This window comes from Peromyscus leucopus, chromosome 17 (assembly GCF_004664715.2).
Source record: "Peromyscus leucopus breed LL Stock chromosome 17, UCI_PerLeu_2.1, whole genome shotgun sequence".
Classification (NCBI taxonomy): Eukaryota; Metazoa; Chordata; class Mammalia; order Rodentia; family Cricetidae; genus Peromyscus; species Peromyscus leucopus.
In genome coordinates, this window is record NC_051077.1 from 2,812,142 (window position 1) to 2,830,535 (window position 18,394).

Sequence of the window (18,394 nt, forward strand, 5' to 3'; positions counted from 1 at the left end):
GTCCCCACAGTTGATCATCGACACACCCACAAGTCCAGTGACGAGCGGGCTCCCCCTCTTCTTTGTCATCACTGTCACAGCCATCAAGCAGGTAAGACTCACAGTCCAAGTGCTGACGTGTGGTTTCTTGTGCTCTGAGGTGTGTGTGTACAACACGATGTGTTGTTTTTCATAGTTAGATTGGTGTTAGATTTTTGAGAGGGTGACTACAGATATGCAATACCATTTTTTTTTTAAATCAAAAGTCTATGCTGTCAGTTTGCTACACCGTAAGGATGTCAGTCAGACGCCGTGTCCACTTGTGGTACAGTCACCTGCCGCATTTCCTTTCCGTGGAGTCCTTTGCCCCTCCCCCTCTCACAGTCTGACTTGGAAGCAGGTTATCAAGCCCAGCCTAACGGTTAAGGAGTGAAGACCAGCTTCCATCACCACGTGCGTCAGTTGTTTCAGATTCTCAGTCAAGCGAGATTTGCCTGATGCCCATTTACTTTACCCAGTGCTTTCCTGATACCAATATGGGTTTATAAATGTTTATTTTAAACTTGGGGCTGTAATCCAATAATGCTTCAATGTTTAACTTGCTCCTACTGTAGCCATTACTAGTTCATTCAGCTGGATTCTGTATTCCTTTAACATACCTTCCCATTGGGTGATTTACTTATTTATTTTGTGAGAGTGTGTGTGTGGGGGATTCCCTTCTTACTTGCTGAGCTAACATTAGCTAAAAGACAGCACACTAAATGCCTTAAAATTTACCCCAGTGTTTCCTCAAAAGTTTATAACTTTAGTTATTACTTTAGGTCATGTTTATGTTAATTTTAAATATGATATAATGTATAAGCTGAATTGCACATATGTTTATTCTGCATGTAGGCATTCAGTAACAGTTGATGAAAAGACCGTCTTCTCCCCATTGTGAGGGTTTACATCTGGACTGAATTTGTTCAGCTGATACACCTCCGTCACTAGGGTTTTTTATACTTGCTTCATTACTGTAGGTCTGTAGTAAAATTTTGAAGTTGAGCGTATAAATGGAACAGCTGTTATTTGGGGCCTTGATTGACCCTTTCATCTTCACATAAATTGTAAGATCAAATTGTCAGTTTTTAAAAATATTTGTACAATTTTTTAAATTAAAAAAAAAAAAAATCTCAGAAACAGGAAGGCAGGTGCCCCTGCTGCCATTAGAGGTGGGTGGTCTGGTGTGTTTCAGCTAACTCAGGGAAGTGAAGACTGTCGAAGTCGGTTTTGCATTTTGCTGAAATGAGTTCGAGTCAGTTGGTCACTAGTTTTGTGCCTTTGAATGGGAGAAGAAAGTAGCTCTGTACATTCTAAGCCAACCAGAGCAATCTAGTGTAATGTCCAGCCTTCCAGACCCTGCTCTGCCTCACCCTAGAATGTGCCTCTGCTGACCCTTGAGGGAATGTTTTCTCTGTCCTGATAGATGTGGCCAGTGACTGTATCTGAGGAAGCTGTCTCAGGGACACACTGTTCTCTGTAACTGGCCTCTTTCAGTTAGCATAATGTTCTCAAGGTTTACCCACACTGTGGCATGTCAGAGCTCCGATCCACGTCATAAATGAGAAATGCTCTGGGGGTGTGTGTGCTTAGATCCCCATTAGTTTATCCCACAGTCTGTCTATGGGCATTTGGCAGTCGGTTCATTTTAACACTGCTGAAGCATGCTGTTCAGAGCATTTGTGTGGACACTGATTTGATCTTTGTTCCTGGTTATTCATATATTTATTTATTTTGATTTTCCCTTCCCCTGCCCCTATGTATTTATTTTTAATTAACAAGTAGTAAATGTACATATTGTATCTGTGACTGGACATAGATTGACAGATGTAAATCCTTAATTCTTGGGGTATGTCCACAAGTAGAATTGCCCTAAGCCCCTGAGGAGCTGGGCAGATGTCTCCCTGAACAGCAGAACATTTTCCTTCCCGTGGTCTGCAGGACCTGCCCCTGATGCTGATGCATTCAGTGGTCTGCAGCACCTGCCCCTGACGCTGGTGCATTCAGTGGTCTGCAGCACCTGCCCCTGACGCTGGTGCATTCAGTGGTCTGCAGCACCTGCCCCTGACTCTGATGCATTCAGTGGTCTGCAGCACCTGCCCCTGACTCTGATGCATTCAGTGGTCTGCAGCACTTGCCCCTGACGCTGGTTCATTCAGCCCATCATAGCTGCCTCAGTGTGTGCCTGGTGGTGTCATGGTCACATTTCCCTGATAGCCAGTGAGGTTGGGCATCTGTTTGTGGACTGACAAGCCATTTGTAAATATTTAGAGGCGTGGCCTTTGCCTGCTTCATCTGTTCTAGATCCTTCTGCCGCAGAGCACTGGACAGTGTGAATTTGCATTCCAGTATTTAGAATTCACTTTTCCATTTGTAGCATATGGATAATTTGCGGAATATCAGCTTTCACGTAAATTCTTTCCCCAGAAAAAACAGCGCAGCCTCCCACCGGCAGGTGCTGCAGGGGGCTGGTCTCAGGACTTACTCTGGAGTCTCCTGACAGGTGTGGGGGTCTCCACATTGCTCAGTCTGCTTTCTTACACAACGCAGGACCACCTGCCCAGGTGTGGTACCACCCACAGTGAGCTGGGCCCTTCTACATCAATTATTAATCAAGAAAATGCCCAAAGGAATTGCCTATTGGCCAGTCTTATGGACAAGTTTTCTCAGTGACTCTAGCATGTGTTAAATTGACCAAAAAAAAGAAAAACAAACAAACAAAAAGCCCAACCAGGAGAGAGATCTTATTATCGAAAACAATAATTTAAAAAAAGAAGTACAGGTACTTGCCATTGGCTCATCTCTTACTGCTCCCCTGGTCGTCATCTGGAAATGCAGGTCTGAAAACAGTTCACCTCTGTTGCAGACCCATTAGGTCACATTTGAAAGTCTGCAGAACAGGTGAGATGAGTGTTTGGCAGACACGTCAGTGCCCGGGGGCTGCTGAGACTGTGGAGACCTTAAGTCATTGTAGAATCCTGAAGCCAAGCTCATCTTCTGACTGAGGGGCTTCCTGTGGAGGAATCTTTCTGGAGGATAGGTGCTGGGTTTGTATGGAAGTGTAGTTACGAAGATTTTATCAGTTATAACTGCACGAACATAAAGCAGCCTAAGCCGCTGTGGAAGTGACCAGCTGTAAGGACCAGGGAGGTGTGAGAAAACCCCAGGCTAGACCATGCTTAGCCATACTACTTTAAACACATCTTCCCTCCCTGGCTCTCTGGTTTCAGGGTTATGAAGACTGGCTCCGCCACAAGGCAGACAATGCCATGAACCAGTGTCCCGTGCACTTCATCCAGCATGGCAAGCTGGTCCGGAAGCAGAGTCGGAAGCTGAGGGTAAGTGGCACACCCACATCTGCCTGTCACCAATGTGCTTTCAGAATCATCTTAAAGTAACTTTTCAAAGCGGGTTTGGTCACTAACGGACCTGTTGTTGGGGGCCACGCTGCCCTCTCATTTCGATGGATGTTTGAATGGCGAGAACTGCTGGAGCAGCTTGTCTCTCTGCCTGTGCTGGCCACTTGAGAGCGTGTGTGTGTGTGTGTGTGTGTGTGTGTGTGTGTGTGTGTGTGTGTGTGTGTGTGTGTGCAGACAGACGGTGGCTTTTCGAGCTTGTCTCTGGGTCACAGCCCAGCTCCGACTTTAGTCATCACCTGACTATAAGTTTGGACTCTTCCTGCCTCCCGGGACCCTTCCCATGCCCAGGCCTGCCCCCCACTCCACCTCCCCCCCTCTTAGGCATCTCTACTATCTGTCCTGACCACATCCCCGATAGCAGCCTGCGCCAGCCAGGGAGTTCAGCCAGCTCTGGTATAGGATGAACCTTATTCATCCCAGCCTGACACCAACCAGCTGTTGAGCTTGAGGTCAGAGGGTGTCTCAGGATGTGGCCACAGCACCTGGCCACGTACAAGCAGCTCCCCGGGATTGCAGACACACACGTGTGTTTGCCAGTCCCATTCCACGTATTGATCTGTTGATACATGGCTGTGTACATGTTTATTTTAATCATGTTTGATGTATAAATGCCCTTTCATGTGTCGCTGCTTCCAAGAGAGCCTTCCCTTCTGTTAGAGAGATTTTTCCGTGTTTTTATATTATGACAGTCTTTCCTGAAGTGCCATGGAGCTGCTCTGGTCCTTAGTGGCCCACGGAACCCAGAGAAGCCTTGTTCCAACAAAAAGCCTCAGCGTGGGTCTTTCCTAGGATCATGTTAGCATCCTGTAAGACACTGTGGTGGTGTCTTAGCACACTCTAGATACAGCAGGAGAGTGAATTCCAGCCCAGAGTGAGCTGTCACACAAAGGTGGCCTCTCAGTGATCGTTCTCTCTGTCTTGCAGGTTGGGGACATTGTCATGGTGAAGGAAGATGAGACCTTTCCCTGTGACCTGATCTTTCTCTCCAGCAACCGGGCAGATGGGACTTGCCATGTCACCACCGCCAGCTTAGATGGAGAGTCGAGCCATAAAGTAACGTGCCTGGATTTGGGGTGCAGCTCGGGGTCTTCCCCAGACTGGGCTCTGGCAATAGATCTGACATCCTGAGTGCAGACTAAGCATGTCTATGGTCTCAGAGCTCTCTGGGGAGGTCACACCCTCTGACCTTTAACCTTACTTTTGCTCTTTGCTGTTTTCAGTTAATTTCTTTCCTTCCTTAATGTTGGTGACAACCGCCATCTGAGGTGGACAGATGTGCCTGCCCTTACCCCGTCAGAGACCTAACTAGATTGGTAGGATAGTAATGTTTCCACTTTGTCATAGAAATTCATGTCTTTCCTAGTCTACAGCTGTGTGAAAGTCATGCAAAACTTTACAGATTTCACCTGTGTCTTGTTAAACTGTCTCAAGAAATCTTCTGGAACTGTAATTAATCGGTTGAACTCTATGGAATTCTACGCTGGATGTAAAACTTTGATAATCATGAGAGAGGAAAATACAGTACTGTTCAGTTACAGGTCTGGTTTTTACCTTAAAAATCTGGAAGAAGGAACTTGTAGGAGATTATGAACTCTAACATAATGAAACCAACCGATGCTCTGGCAGCTCCCAGGAACAGTAGAGAGGCATCAGCCTTTCAGACTCAAACTGTGTAAATGATTGCTGCAGGTGAGGGCAGCCCGTGCTGTGAGATGAGACGCTTTCTCACGTGATTAGCGAAGAATGTCCCAATCTTTAGGGGTAATCTTTAGCACTTTTGTGTGAAGGCCTGTGAGTGGTCTCATATTTTCTAGGTAGAGCATCCTTCTTTAAGTACTAATAAGCATCAGTCCTTTGGGAGAGGGGCTTCTGGATGGCTTGAGTTAGTGCACCTGGACAGGGCTCATGGGCTAACCATTCTAAGACCTTGTAAGAGACCCACTTTTATTGGATAAAGCCTGCTCAGTGGACCCCATTTGAGGGCAGGACTCGATTCCATGGAGACTGTGATTGCTCCGACAGAGTGGCCCAGTATCTGGACAGACCTGAGGTCCAGGGACTTAGCTCTGCTCTGGGCAGTACGCTGCAGGACCCGCTGTCAGTCTGGGAAATGCTGGAGTCCCTGCTTCATGCCGGCCCTTGTGTGTTTGCGTAGTACATGTCATTGTGTTCCGGTGGCATTCTGGAGGTTTGGTTTGGCTCTGGTGGCTGCAGTTACAGGAACTCTGTCCTTGAAAGAACAGATTGTGGGAAGGCTTCTACCAACCTCAGGGAGTCTTACACTGCTCTCATAACCTCAGCCTGGCTTTTTGCCCTTTCTGGACTTTTTACATCTGTGAAAGGTAGCCACACTAATGATTAGAAATCTTCCCCAAATTCTCAACACATAGCAAGTGCTTGACTGACCTAAATGGTGATGTGTAATCAACTGTCCACTTGCTCCAAGTCATAGCACTCGCTCCAGCATTTATTAGAAATATAAGCAGAGATGCAGGGATTCCTTCCTCCTGACAGCCCCGACACATCTTTCCTCTCCTCTTCCCTTCCTTCTTCCTTTCCCTCCCTTCCTCTCCCTCCTTTATTCTTCTCCCAGGAAAAAGGAGGAAGAATGTTTACCTGTCCATGGTCCCATAGATGCTAGCTAGGCCGTGTGACCCTGGACAGCAGCACAGTGTCAGCTGGTATCTTCTTAGAAATGCAGTTCCTAGGCCTCCTACTCAGACCCACTACGTTGAGTTCGGGAGGGTGGCCTAACAGCAGTGGCCTAGCGGCCTCCTGGGGATTTTGATGCACACTCAGTTCAGATGGAGGGACCTGTGGTCCAAATAGCTGAGCCGCTGCCTAGAAGCAGTGATGGGAGGACAGTTGGTAGCAGAATTTGGAAGATGAAAGAAACCAGTTGGTGCTTTTGGCACCTCCTGGGAGCAATAGAGCTTTGCCTGGAAGAGGAGGGGCACGTCAGCAGTTGATAGCTCTCCCAGGGCAGGTACACCAGTGTCAGTGTAAAGGGTCCCAGGTTTGCCCTGTGTCCTGCTGGGTGAGCAGGAGGAGTCGGAGCTCTTGTCACCCCCCCCCCAGTGGGGCAATAGCTGAGGCTCAGCCTTTGCACCCAGACTCACAGTGGGGCTCACAGATGTGCATGGAGACCAGATTCTGGGGGATCAGAAGCCAGGTGAGTGAGGTTTGGGGTGCAGCTCACCTTCCTCTCCGTCTGCAGACTCACTACGCAGTGCAGGACACCAAGGGCTTCCACACGGAGGAAGATGTTGACGGGTTGCACGCCACCATCGAGTGTGAACAGCCACAGCCTGACCTCTACAAGTAAGCCGAGCATGCTGACCGGAAGAGCCTGGGTGCACTGCCGGAAAGGTTGCCTAGACAAGCACCGTGCAGACCCGCAGCTCCCCAGAAGGAGGCCTAAGTGTTCCTTCCTTTGAGTGGTTTGAGTTAAGAGGGGTCATCTAAGCCGTGGGTGAAGACGCACAGAAAGTAGGATGAGGAAGGAGGAAAAGTCGAGTGGTCGGGCCACCGCCGGTCATGCTGAAGAGTAGGATGAGCTAGCTGTGGTGGAGACGGGAGGTCCCGTTACTGCTACCGAGAGTAACGACGTGAGCTTTTCTGTTGCCAGGTTTGTGGGACGCATCAATGTTTACAACGACCTGAACGATCCTGTGGTGAGGTGAGTCTTCTTGGGAATCCAGGCCTTTATCGTCTTCATTGTTATGTTAGATGTTCATTTTTTGATGGGTTCTACCCTGTCACTTGGTTTAGAAGGCAGGGCCATGCCTCCTAAGCAAGTTCCACTCTCCCACATTGACTCTAGGGTTTTGTCTGTGCATGTTGATGTGATGAAGATCCTGGAACCCTTGCCCTTGACACTCCCGATGGGTAGCCCCTGCAGCTAGGCAAGGCCAGAAACCCACAGGATGGTTCTTAATCAGGGCAGGGCCCAAACCCACTGTGAAAGGCACCTGCCTGTGGCCATCACAGGGGTTGGGGGGGGAGATGCTTGGGGTTTCTCTCAGGCCTAACTAGGAAGAGAGGGCCTGCTGCTAGTGAGGAGGTGCTGTGTGCGCCCCGGTCCACCTTCGCTGCCTCAGTGCCCACAGTCACAATATCTGCTGAGAGAGAGCAGCCTGCAGGGGCACTCTGAGCCCAAGAGCCAGCCTGGTATTGGCCCTGGGTGCCACCTCACACATCCCCATCTGAGCACCACATGCCGCCCTCCATTTCAGATGTTCCATTAGAGCCGTCTGCCTCAGGCTGTTATATCTGGTGTGGTTGGTGAGGAAGTGTTTGGATTTATTGCTTAGGACATTGGCTTTCAGTAGGTTTTGAGGTTGATTTTTTTTTTTTCTGGCAGTTTAAGGAATTTCCCAATTATTGATATCCTAGTATCACTGTATGCTGAAGGAAACATTTGCTGGGAAGTAGAGGTAGAGTTTGGGGGATACCAGAGTAAACAGTCACTGGAGTGTCCAGATCTGGCCTGGCTCTTCTGGGACTCAGCAGCTGCTTTAAGGGAACAGCCTGGGAACTTCTTCTCATGTGTTTTTAGTGGTTATTTTTTGTTTGTGTTACTTATCTTTGAGACCTTATCTTGCTGTTAGCTAGAAGGGCCTTGAACAGCTGACCTTCCAGCCTATCCTCCTGAATGCTGCCTCACGGTCTGGCGCCACCATTCCAGCCCTGGTTTGTGGTCACCGTCTATCAGCAGGCTAGTAGGGCACTAACTTGGAGGAGGGCTGGAGGCGTTACTTTTGCTTTCAAAGAAGAGTTCCTTATTGCTTTGGAGACTAGACAGTGTGGACAGCTGATTTGTTTAGGATGAAAGAACAAACGAGGTTGTTCTCATGCCCGTCGGTGAAGCTGAGGGAGCATGTACTATGGACCCCGAGCTTCACACCGAGGGGGAGCTGTGGCCCCAAGCTGGGGACCATGGTGCTAATGCACTTTGTGTTTTGATAATAGCTGTAGCTCAGCCTTTTACACCAGGACTGTTTTTTGTCATTTGGATTCTTAAGATATTTGTAAATATTAGAAGTAATACAAACAGGAGGAAAATGTTTGCTTCTATCAGTCCTCCATCCAAATTCCCAGTTCACTCAGTTATATTTCTTCTTCAGTCTGTCCACACTAGCAGCGGAGTATTTTGTCAAGTACATTATCTTTAGAGCTCTCCAAGGCCTGTTTAAGGTGAGGCCGTTTGTTTTCATTCACATTTGAGACATGAATTATTGTAAGCAAGTTGCTAATAGACGATGACAGCCATGGACAGCCGGGGACTGTTGTCAGTGGCTGACAGACCGAAGGAGCCTCCAGGTGTCTGCTGACCGCCTCAGTGAGACCCCGAGCAGCTTCTTCCCTGGCCTCTTGCAGGCACATCTGAACCGTGTTGGCCAAGCACACTGGCCCCACTGAGGATGTGATGTCCTGTGCATTCACATCTGTGCAAAGGACGGACGAGTAAGCAAGTAAAGTCAAGGCACACAGGCTCCTCTCTGACACACCGTGGTCACTGGCGTGTGCTCCTGTGACACACTAGTCACTGGTGTGTGCTCCTGTGACACACCGTGGTCCCTGGGATGCAGCTATAGGATTTACACATTTAGTTCCGCCGCTTTGAATTTCCTTCACTGCTTAGAAGAACGGCATGCAGCTGCTGCCTGTGGGTAATCCTTGCATGCTGAACTTCTGCCCCGGAGGCCCAGAGGCCCAGCCTCCCTTCACACTAAGGAGGAGTCTCCAGGTCCTAAGGACGGGAGGGAAATAGTTGAAGGATGGTGAAACCCAAAGTTCAAGCCTTCTCAGAACATTTTGAGGTCCCCTAGCACAGCCCCTCACATTGGAGGTGTGTTGGGAGAGGGTTGCTGGCCCTCCCTTGAGACCTCTTTTGTAGCAGGTCTAGGGGACATTTTTGATGTCCCTGGGTGTTCCAGGTGGTGCAGATAGTGACTCTTCCTGAAGACTCTGCCTGTGGCTTCTGGTGGAAATGTCATTGAAACATTCAGGCTCCAGGTTATTTGAGGGTGGGTGTTCTGCTCCCTTGAGGCCTCTCAAATGCCACCGTGGGGCTCCAGGCCCCCGTGAGTGACAGGCCAGGAAAACAGGACTAGATAGAGTCCAGCAGGCGATGTCTCCGCCTCAGAGAAGCCCAGTGCTTATGCAGATGGACCTTGGTGATCTCAGTATGAGCAAATACCCACTTTACCACTTCCTTTCCGGGCGATTGAATCCATTTCCAATCTCAAATCCCACCATTGCGTCACGCCACTTCTGGTCTCCTTATCTTCCAGGCCATTAGGATCAGAAAACCTGCTGCTCAGAGGAGCCACACTCAAAAATACAGAGAAGATCTTTGGTAAATATTTTAATTTGCAAAGCACTGGTAATCATTTCTAAAATCTAGGCACACACTAAGCAAACCAAACTCCACGGCACCCTGAGAGGCCACCAGATGCTTTAAAGTCCCGCAGACTTGGTGCAGGGCGACTCCCTAAGAGATGAGTGCTGTGGTGTAACCTGAACCCACAGCCATGGCAGTGAAGGTCCTGGCTTGCATATTGAGGATCTCAACTCATGACTGGGAACATGAAACTATATCCAGGAGATATTCCCAAAGCATTGTATGCAGGAGAGTTCTCTAAGTCTGCTTTTCGGGATTAGTACCTCCCATTGACAGTGTGCTGTTTCCTGTTTTAAATAACTTTTAAAATATACACTGTGCCCGCTGCCAGATCACCCAGTATATTAGCATTGGACTAAAGAGTGTAAAGCGCAGATCAGATCTCGCAGAGAAGTCTTGAGTGTGGGGAATCCAGCTTCCCCAGGAAGCACCCTTGCTGGTTAACTTGGAGATACGACCTGTTTGTGTGAGCATCCTTTCTTGCAGAGTATGGGCATCTCACGGAATCTTCTGCTTCCAGGTGTGGCTATCTACACGGGCATGGAGACCAAGATGGCCCTGAACTATCAGTCCAAGTCCCAAAAGAGATCTGCTGTGGAAAAGTAAGGACAGCCCGCTGCGGCTACCTTCTAGCCATCACTGGCCCCTGTAGACGCAGCAGTGTCCTGGGAGCCCACAGCATCCTCAGGGGACCCACAGTTTCCTCAGGGGGCCCACAGCATCCTTAGGGGACCCACAGTGTCCTCCGGGGCCCACAGCATCCTCGGGGGGCCCACAGCATCCTTGGGGGACCCACAGTTTCCTCGGGGGCCCACTCCTCCAGGGACTGGAGCTACTAACCACAGAGCCTTTTCCTCGGGGGATTTCCTTGCTTTCCTCCCGGTGAGATAAATGACTGCACCCCTCTCTCTGCTAACACACTGCCCGTAAGTCATTCCTCAAAGTCCTGATTTGGGGTCAGTCACAGATGCCTCGTATCCCCAGCCACTGATCCAGGCAAACCTCACAATGGGGTCATATTCAGCCCCTTCCAACCCAAGGACTTGAGAGGAACCAAGTGTGCCCTGATGTGGTTTTACTGAGGTCACTGAGCAGAGTGAATATTTTCCACTAGACAGGGAACCGCTGGCAAGTGTCAGGATGGAGGGTAGGCTTATGAGAACGTGGAGTCTGAGGCTTTGTCATCTCGGCCCCTTGTCGGAGTTATCCTGCTCGATGTGGACGGCCTCCATGTCACAGAGTGAAGCAGCGGGAGCTAGTTAGTTACCGTGTGCAGGACGCTGGCAGGTGACCTGGGGTGCCCTCCCTGGGCCTTCTGCGGCTGTGTTGAGCGTGAAAATGGAGGTGGGCCTTTCCTCAGCTGGGAAGCTCTGCTTGCAGACATCTGTGTGTGACACTTGGGCTTCAGAAGCAGACCTTGCCCCAAAACCGCCTCTTCGTGATTCAGCACAGGCATTTTCTAGCCTCACGCGCTTCTCTGGCACTCTAGAGTGAGAATCACTAAGCTCTCAGCTCATTTGGTGGCACCTAATGGCCGACGAAGCTGACTCCAGCTGTCCCTTTTCTGTAAGCAGGAGTTCCCATGATCCAAAGAGGTTCATCAGTGAACACATGGCAGCATGTACCTTTCCCTCTCCTCCCATGGCTCTGGTCCTGTGTCCTGAGCATTAGCAAAGGTGGCTGTGAATGAGCTGAGTCTTACTGGGCCAGGTTGGACGCTGCCCTCCAGGGCATTGCTGGGTGTCCTGTGCTGTCCCTTCGTGGTGAGGAAGGACCGGGAGCAGCCTCTGAAGGCTGGGCTGTTTCGCTGTAGGTCAATGAATACGTTTCTGATCGTGTACCTCTGCATCCTGGTGAGCAAGGCCCTGATCAACACAGTGCTGAAGTACGTGTGGCAGAGCGAGCCCTTCCGAGATGAGCCATGGTACAACCAGAAGACTGAGTCAGAGCGCCAGAGGAATCTGGTATGGAAGCACTTCCCTTGTGTGAGGGAGGTGACCTGCGGCCGTTGTCACAAAAAACGATGGTGCCAGGAAACTATAGAGGTGAATTAGCTTCAGGCAGAATGGAGCCTCGCCTGAGTTTAGGACAGAGGCCATCACTGGCCATCACATGGTGTGGGCAGGTATGAGCTGCCTGCTCTCTCTGGATACTAGAATGTACAAGCCTGGAAAGTATTTGTTTCCACAGGAAATGTATAAAGGACCAAAATCATTTTGACGTTTCCAAAACTCAACACATCACTGAGATAAATGCTGCTTTTTGTGGTAACTAGGGGACAAAAGGCTCTGACCTCAGAGCAGGGCCATGTGCACACTGATGTCACATCAGGGCTGTGTGCAGGTGTCGCCCTGTGTACAAGCACAGACCCTGCATGATGCTGGGCTCCATCTGTCAGATAGCCTCTCCCTGATAGCTTCAAAGGTAGGAATAAACTGTACAGAGCAGTCATTCAGAGCTGAGTGTGGCGGTGCGTGCCTGTAATCCCAGCACCAGGCTGAGACGGGAATCGTGAGTTTGAAGAGAAAGCCACTGTATAGCAAGGTCCCATCTCGTCCCAAGTTTGGGGATTGTTAGGTACAGAGGGACATCATGAATACTCAAAAGTGGTGTTCCCATTGGGCCCTAAAGCATGGCCTCTCCACATCCTGACGGCGTGGTTAGTGTGAGCTCCTGTCCCTGTCCCTCACCATGTCTCCACCAGCTCAGCCATCTGATTCTACTCTTGGTCTTAACAAGACATGGCAGGCAATGGTCCCTAGTGGATCTTTGTCTTTGGGTGGAAGTACTTGTGTTGACGTATCTGACTGGGGTCAGAGATGGCAATCTGAGGCTTCCTGTCCTTGCCATGTGACCTGCAGCTTCCTTATGCAGCCAATGCTCTCAGTTCCTCAGGGCCTTCACCGACTTCCTGGCCTTCATGGTCCTCTTCAATTACATCATCCCAGTGTCCATGTACGTCACAGTGGAGATGCAGAAGTTCCTTGGTTCCTACTTCATCACCTGGGACGAAGACATGTTCGATGAGGAGATGGGAGAAGGGCCTCTGGTCAACACATCTGATCTAAACGAGGAGCTGGGACAGGTCAGTGTCTTCTAGAGACTGCATGATTCCTCAGTGGTCTGGGCGCTCCTCGATTCCTGGTAACTCGTCCAGGTCATGCACTCGGCATGTAGCTATGCTGCAGTGGGGGAAAGTCAGAAGTGAGGGCAGCAGCGGAAAGACACTCACAGTCTTTTTGATTCTCCTGGGTGTGTCTTTTTTAACTTGACTTATATAATACAGTCAATATGGTTCTTTTAACTTTATAATGTGAAAAGTTGATTGCGTTAGCTGATTGGAGTGAGCTCAAACCCTGGGCTTGCTTTCTTATTCTGGGCCTTGTAGTTGAAAGAGCATTGAGCGTGGTGGGAGGCCACGGTCCCAGCACTTTCTGTCAGGCATCGCTTTTTTTATTTCTGTATGACATTTAACCTCAGAGCAAGCTAGACGAGCAAACTGAAACTTAGGGCAGCTTTCTGGGGTGGTGTGTTGCAGAGTTAATGAAGGCATGGTTTGCAGAACCAGAGTTCCTGTAGCTCAGGATTCGAGTGTCATGGTCTGTACTATGAATAAGTATCAGAGTTCTGCCTTTCCAATGTTACAGAGTGGGATAACAGATGTGAGGCAGCAGTCACAGTATCTGTGATAGCCATCGGGGCTTCACCGTGTGAGGACAGGGCTGATGCACACCACGGCTGTTGCCCTGTGTTCTGTATGAGGCCACCAGGGTCCCACAGAGTAGGAGACATGCACCCACATCTGCTGACTGCATACCTCAGTGTTGCTACATGGAAAAGGATACCCCGAAAGGCTCCTTCCATCTCACCCAGCCCCAAGGGGAGCCTCTGACCTTTCCCAGCCTTATGTCACCGGAAGGGCCATTTGGCAAATGGCAATTCATTAAATGAATAATTCATTTGAATCGGAAACTACAGCCTGCCCTGTGGTTTCATAGCAATACCATGTAAACAGTCTGTAGACTGACAGGCACATGACCCCACCTGCCTTGGGGAAAACATTTGTTACCGAAAAGGATGTCTTTCTGATGCATTCCTCCAGGGTATTTCAGGCCCCACCTCCTGGGTAACGCATGTGGTCTGGTCTTCAGAAATCGGTTAAGGGAATGTCAGGGGATGCCCTGGGACAAGATGGCTCTCCCAACCTAGAGTCCCTCACAGAATTCAACTCTGTCCTGTCCTAAGCAAGGCAGGCTACAGCCTGTGTTCAATGAACTGGGCCACTGAGGACAAGACCAATTGGTGACTCCACAAAGCAGTGCCCCATGAATGTCGGTGAGCAGTGCCTCTCAGTCTACACAGCGAGCAACATGGCAGGTGTGCCTGTGAAACAGGAACTACCCTCCAGCCAGCGTCTGCGTCTGGGGCTTCATGCATTTTCCTGTGACCCTCCTATCCCTGTGATGTCAGCTCTCACATCCATGTTGTGTGCAGGAGAAATCGAGGCTGGAACGCTTTCCCAGCTGTCATAGGAGTCAGGTGTGGAACCACTGCTGTCATGAAAGACGCGTCGCCTCTGACTGCAGGCCCTGCCTGTGACTGCCTAGCGGGGCTCATGCCTTTGATCACCAGCGTCCTTGAGGGCACAGGCGCAAACTAGCAGCAGCTCCAGAAGGACCACTTGCCACGATCCAGTGGGGCTCATCCCTGGCATGCCAGGGTGGGCCAGCACACACAGATCGGTAGACAGTGCCCACACCACGTTGCAGGAACGTACAAGCCAGACAACTATCCACAGACACAGAGGATGTAGACAGTTTCATGGCAAGTGAGGGGAAGAAGGCATATCATCCTAACACAACACAGACCATGTGTAGCAGCCCATAGCCAGCGTCACACTCCGTGGAGGAATGTCAAACGTCCTCTAAGTTTGACAGGTAGACCAGGAGCAGCAGAGGACTCCTGCTCTTCCCCACCTACTCAGTAAGGGGCTGCAGGAGAGAAGAAGAAGAAGAGAGGAGACATCCAACCAGGGAAGAAGAAAGTTAAATTGTCCCTGTTTGCAGACAACTGTATGAAACCCTGGAGACCAACAAGAAACTATTAGAACTGATAAATTCAGTAAAGTTGAAGGGTATGAGCGCAAACACATAAAATCGGAGACTCACAGACCTGTCTAAAATAGTGATAACCATGTTTCCTTGGCGTCTCCAGCCAACAGAAATAGTTGGGTTAGCATCAGGAATTTTGGCTGGAGAAATGGCTCGGCAGTTAAGAGCACTTACTGCTTTTGCAGGAGCCCAGAGTTTGGTTACCAGTACCCATGAAGGGCAGCGTACAGCCACTTGTAATTCCAGCTCCCAGAGATCCAACATACTCTTCTGGCTTCCACAGGCACCTGATCTCATGTGTGCACACCCTTACACAGACACCCATACATACACATAATTTTGTTTTGTTGTTTTTGTTTTTCAAGAGAGGGTTTCTCTGTATAACAGCGCTGGCTGTCCTAGAACTGGCTCTGTAGTTATTCACAGAGATCCGCCTGCCTCTGCCTCCTGAGTGCTGGGATTAAAGGTGTGTGCCATCGCCAGCGCGCCGCCACCACCACCTGGCAACTTTTTTTTATTTTAAAAATTTTAAACCTTTGTTTAGCCGGGCGGTGGTGGCGCACGCCTTTAATCCCAGCACTCGGGAGGCAGAGCCAGGCGGATCTCTGTGAGTTCGAGGCCAGCCTGGGCTACCAAGTGAGCTCCAGGAAAGGCGCAAAGCTACACAGAGAAACCCTGTCTCGAAAAACCAAAAAAAAAAAAACCTTTGTTCATAAAACTGCATAGCATAGTTGATAGGAAGATCAACCAAGGTAATGTCCAGTGCCTGGCATACACTAAGAACTAATAAATGTCCATTGTAATTTTTTTAATTGTTATCATAGTCACAGAAATTGGCCACCTGCTGGGTCCTTAGGGATGTAGCCAGCACACCTCCCCTGGCTGGGTGACCCTGGAAGAGGCCCCACGGGCTTTGGCTGGTGTTTAAACCGCGGTCTCGATGCAGCATTGCTCTGTGCGTGTGGTTGGTTTGTTACGGACAAGCACAGGTGAAGGGCACATCTCCTGGGGTTTGACCCTTGTGGGGTGCATGGTCTGGCTCTCCCTCTACACCCCACCCCGACCCCCAGTGTGCTTGATTCCACCTCCTCCAGAGCTGTGCAAGGCCTGGAGGCTCAGCTGTCCGTGATGGGTGTGTAGCCTGTGGTTCACTTTCGTTCACAGTTGAAGGCTGGCGGCATCTTCGGCACTCTGCTTTCTTCCTGGAGTGTCTTTGCCCTTCTCCTTGTGTGCATTCTGTCTTCTAACCCTCTCCTCAGCCCGGAGCCTCGACCTCTCCGGCTTGTAGAGAAGGTTCTAACCCTCTCCTCAGCCCAGAGCCTCGACCTCTCGGGCTCGTAGAGAAGGTTCTTCCTCCTCTCATCCGTGCTGTCCTGCTTAAGGAGAGGCAGGGCTTCCCTCATCCTGCTCTTCACAGACACGTGGAGCCCTGGTTCCCTGGAGGCCGAGTTCTGCAAGGCCACATTGTATTCTGCTTCCTATTTGTCACCAGTGGGAGGAGGGTAGGGCCTCCTCCCCCGAAACTGCGCCTGTGTGGGTAAAGGAGGGTGCCATGGGTACCCTCGTGTGACACTGGAGCTGTCTGGACAGACTCTCAGAAGTTCCTGTCCCACTAGGATTGTAACAGGTGTGGGCTAAGAATTGTCACCTGCCTAAATATGGCTTGACCTGAGTGTGGCGTACCCTCAGGTGGAGTACATCTTCACAGACAAGACGGGCACCCTCACAGAGAACAACATGGCCTTCAAGGAGTGCTGCATCGAAGGCCAGGTCTACGTCCCCCATGTCATCTGCAACGGGCAGGTCCTTCCCGACTCTTCTGGCATCGATATGATCGACTCCTCCCCGGGTGTCAGCGGAAGGGTAGGTTTCAGCTCCTCGGGGAGGGTGTGCTGTGCCACATGGTCAGGGATGTGAGGAGGTGGGATGCTCTCACTCACAGAAGCTGCCCCCTTCGTCTGAGCAATACAACCAAGTCAGGAATCCTTTGCAGGACTTCAGTGAGGTCATGGTTAGAATCTACCGTGGTGCTGTGTCCCCTTCCAAGGGACAGGAGGACTTGACAGTGATTCCTCTGATAGAATTGACCAAACAGACCAGGACAAATGGGACAGGCAGTATGCTGAGTATAGTGTGACTATACACAGTTTGCGTGTGTACAAAGCTGCATGTGCATACAGACGTGTGTACACGCACCTAGGCACATACACATATGTATTTACATGCACATAGAGATATGTATACATATGCTACACTTGGGCTCACACGCACACACCAGAGTGCCGTGGCCTCGTGTCTTAGTGTTCAAATTCCAGCACCAGTTGTATGGTGACTAAGGGATAAATCATGACTGCCGAACCTGAGGGCTCCACTGAGAGCCAGAGGTGACCTCTTGATGATAGATGAGCAGTTCACGTCCAGAACGCTGGCTCCTACAAAGTGAGCTCCGATTGCTATCCTATTCTCACAGAGAGGAAGGGGGAGATCCGGTGGCCGTCCCGAGACCTGAACGCACCCCAAATCCCACAGCCCATTGACTGTCAGGGAAGCCTGTCATGGGTCACTGCTGTCCAGCTGCTGAGGACCTCGGGGACCTTTGAACTCTGACTGCTGGGTGTAGCCAGCACTGCGGAAGCCGAGCTCAGATCTGGGTCCGCCTGCCGTGACCTCATGCACAGCTCTTCAGCTCAGCGTGGGGCTCCTAGCTTCTGCGTCCAGGGCTGTGTTGTGATTGAGCCGCAGGCTGCAGGCACACTGCTGGAGGTTAAGTCATGCCGAGGGCAATGTCCTCTGCCAGGCAGACTGCCACTGCCACACAGGCACTGTGGCCAGGAACGAGTGTGCCAACTACGTAGGTGACATTTTCCCACCATGACGTGCCATTCCCGAGAGTACTTACAGCCATGCCCTCCTGGTTCCTAGGAGTGTCGCTATGAGCAAAACCCCTTCTCTCGGTCTTCACTGCCTGTTAATACTTACACAAGTTGCCATGGCAACTCTGGAGCATGAAGGAGTCCCACGTGCTTCTCTTTTGTAACCACTGAGACAGGCTAATGGCAGCTCGCCCCGGGAGGTCTTAGCCTCTGCTTTGCAGGCCTGTCCAGTCTCTCTCACATTCTTCCCACAGCAGGCAAAGGTGTTAGAGTTTCCCTGACTGTCTCCACAGGAACGGGAGGAGCTGTTTTTCAGGGCTATCTGCCTGTGCCACACCGTCCAGGTGAAGGATGACGATCATGGGGATGACGTAGACGGTCCGCGGAAATCTCCCGACTCCAAGTCCTGCGTGTACATCTCATCCTCGCCTGATGAGGTCGCTCTGGTTGAAGGTGTGCAGAGGTGAGTCGGGCCCGGGCTCAGAGAGTGTTGGGGTGAAGGGTCTGCGACCCAGAAAAACTGTACTCTGACCTCTGTGACCTCATGTCCCTTGCACTCTGTGGAGG

The 18,394-nt window shown here is 50.5% G+C and overlaps 1 protein-coding gene across 8 annotated transcripts in view; it reads left to right on the forward strand.

Annotated features, from left to right (window-relative positions):
* Atp11a (ATPase phospholipid transporting 11A) overlaps nt 1–18,394 on the forward strand; it is a 112,083-nt gene that overhangs the window by 56,430 nt on the left and 37,259 nt on the right. For all 8 annotated transcript variants that reach the window (XM_028881289.2, XM_028881290.2, XM_028881291.2 and 5 more), the window contains exons 4-14: nt 11–91; nt 3,249–3,356; nt 4,362–4,490; nt 6,655–6,758; nt 7,066–7,116; nt 9,734–9,798; nt 10,364–10,445; nt 11,657–11,807; nt 12,731–12,928; nt 16,644–16,817; nt 18,121–18,290. In XM_028881289.2, coding sequence (XP_028737122.1) covers nt 11–91; nt 3,249–3,356; nt 4,362–4,490; nt 6,655–6,758; nt 7,066–7,116; nt 9,734–9,798; nt 10,364–10,445; nt 11,657–11,807; nt 12,731–12,928; nt 16,644–16,817; nt 18,121–18,290 — 1,313 coding nt within the window. The remainder of the gene's footprint in view (nt 1–10; nt 92–3,248; nt 3,357–4,361; nt 4,491–6,654; nt 6,759–7,065; nt 7,117–9,733; nt 9,799–10,363; nt 10,446–11,656; nt 11,808–12,730; nt 12,929–16,643; nt 16,818–18,120; nt 18,291–18,394) is intronic.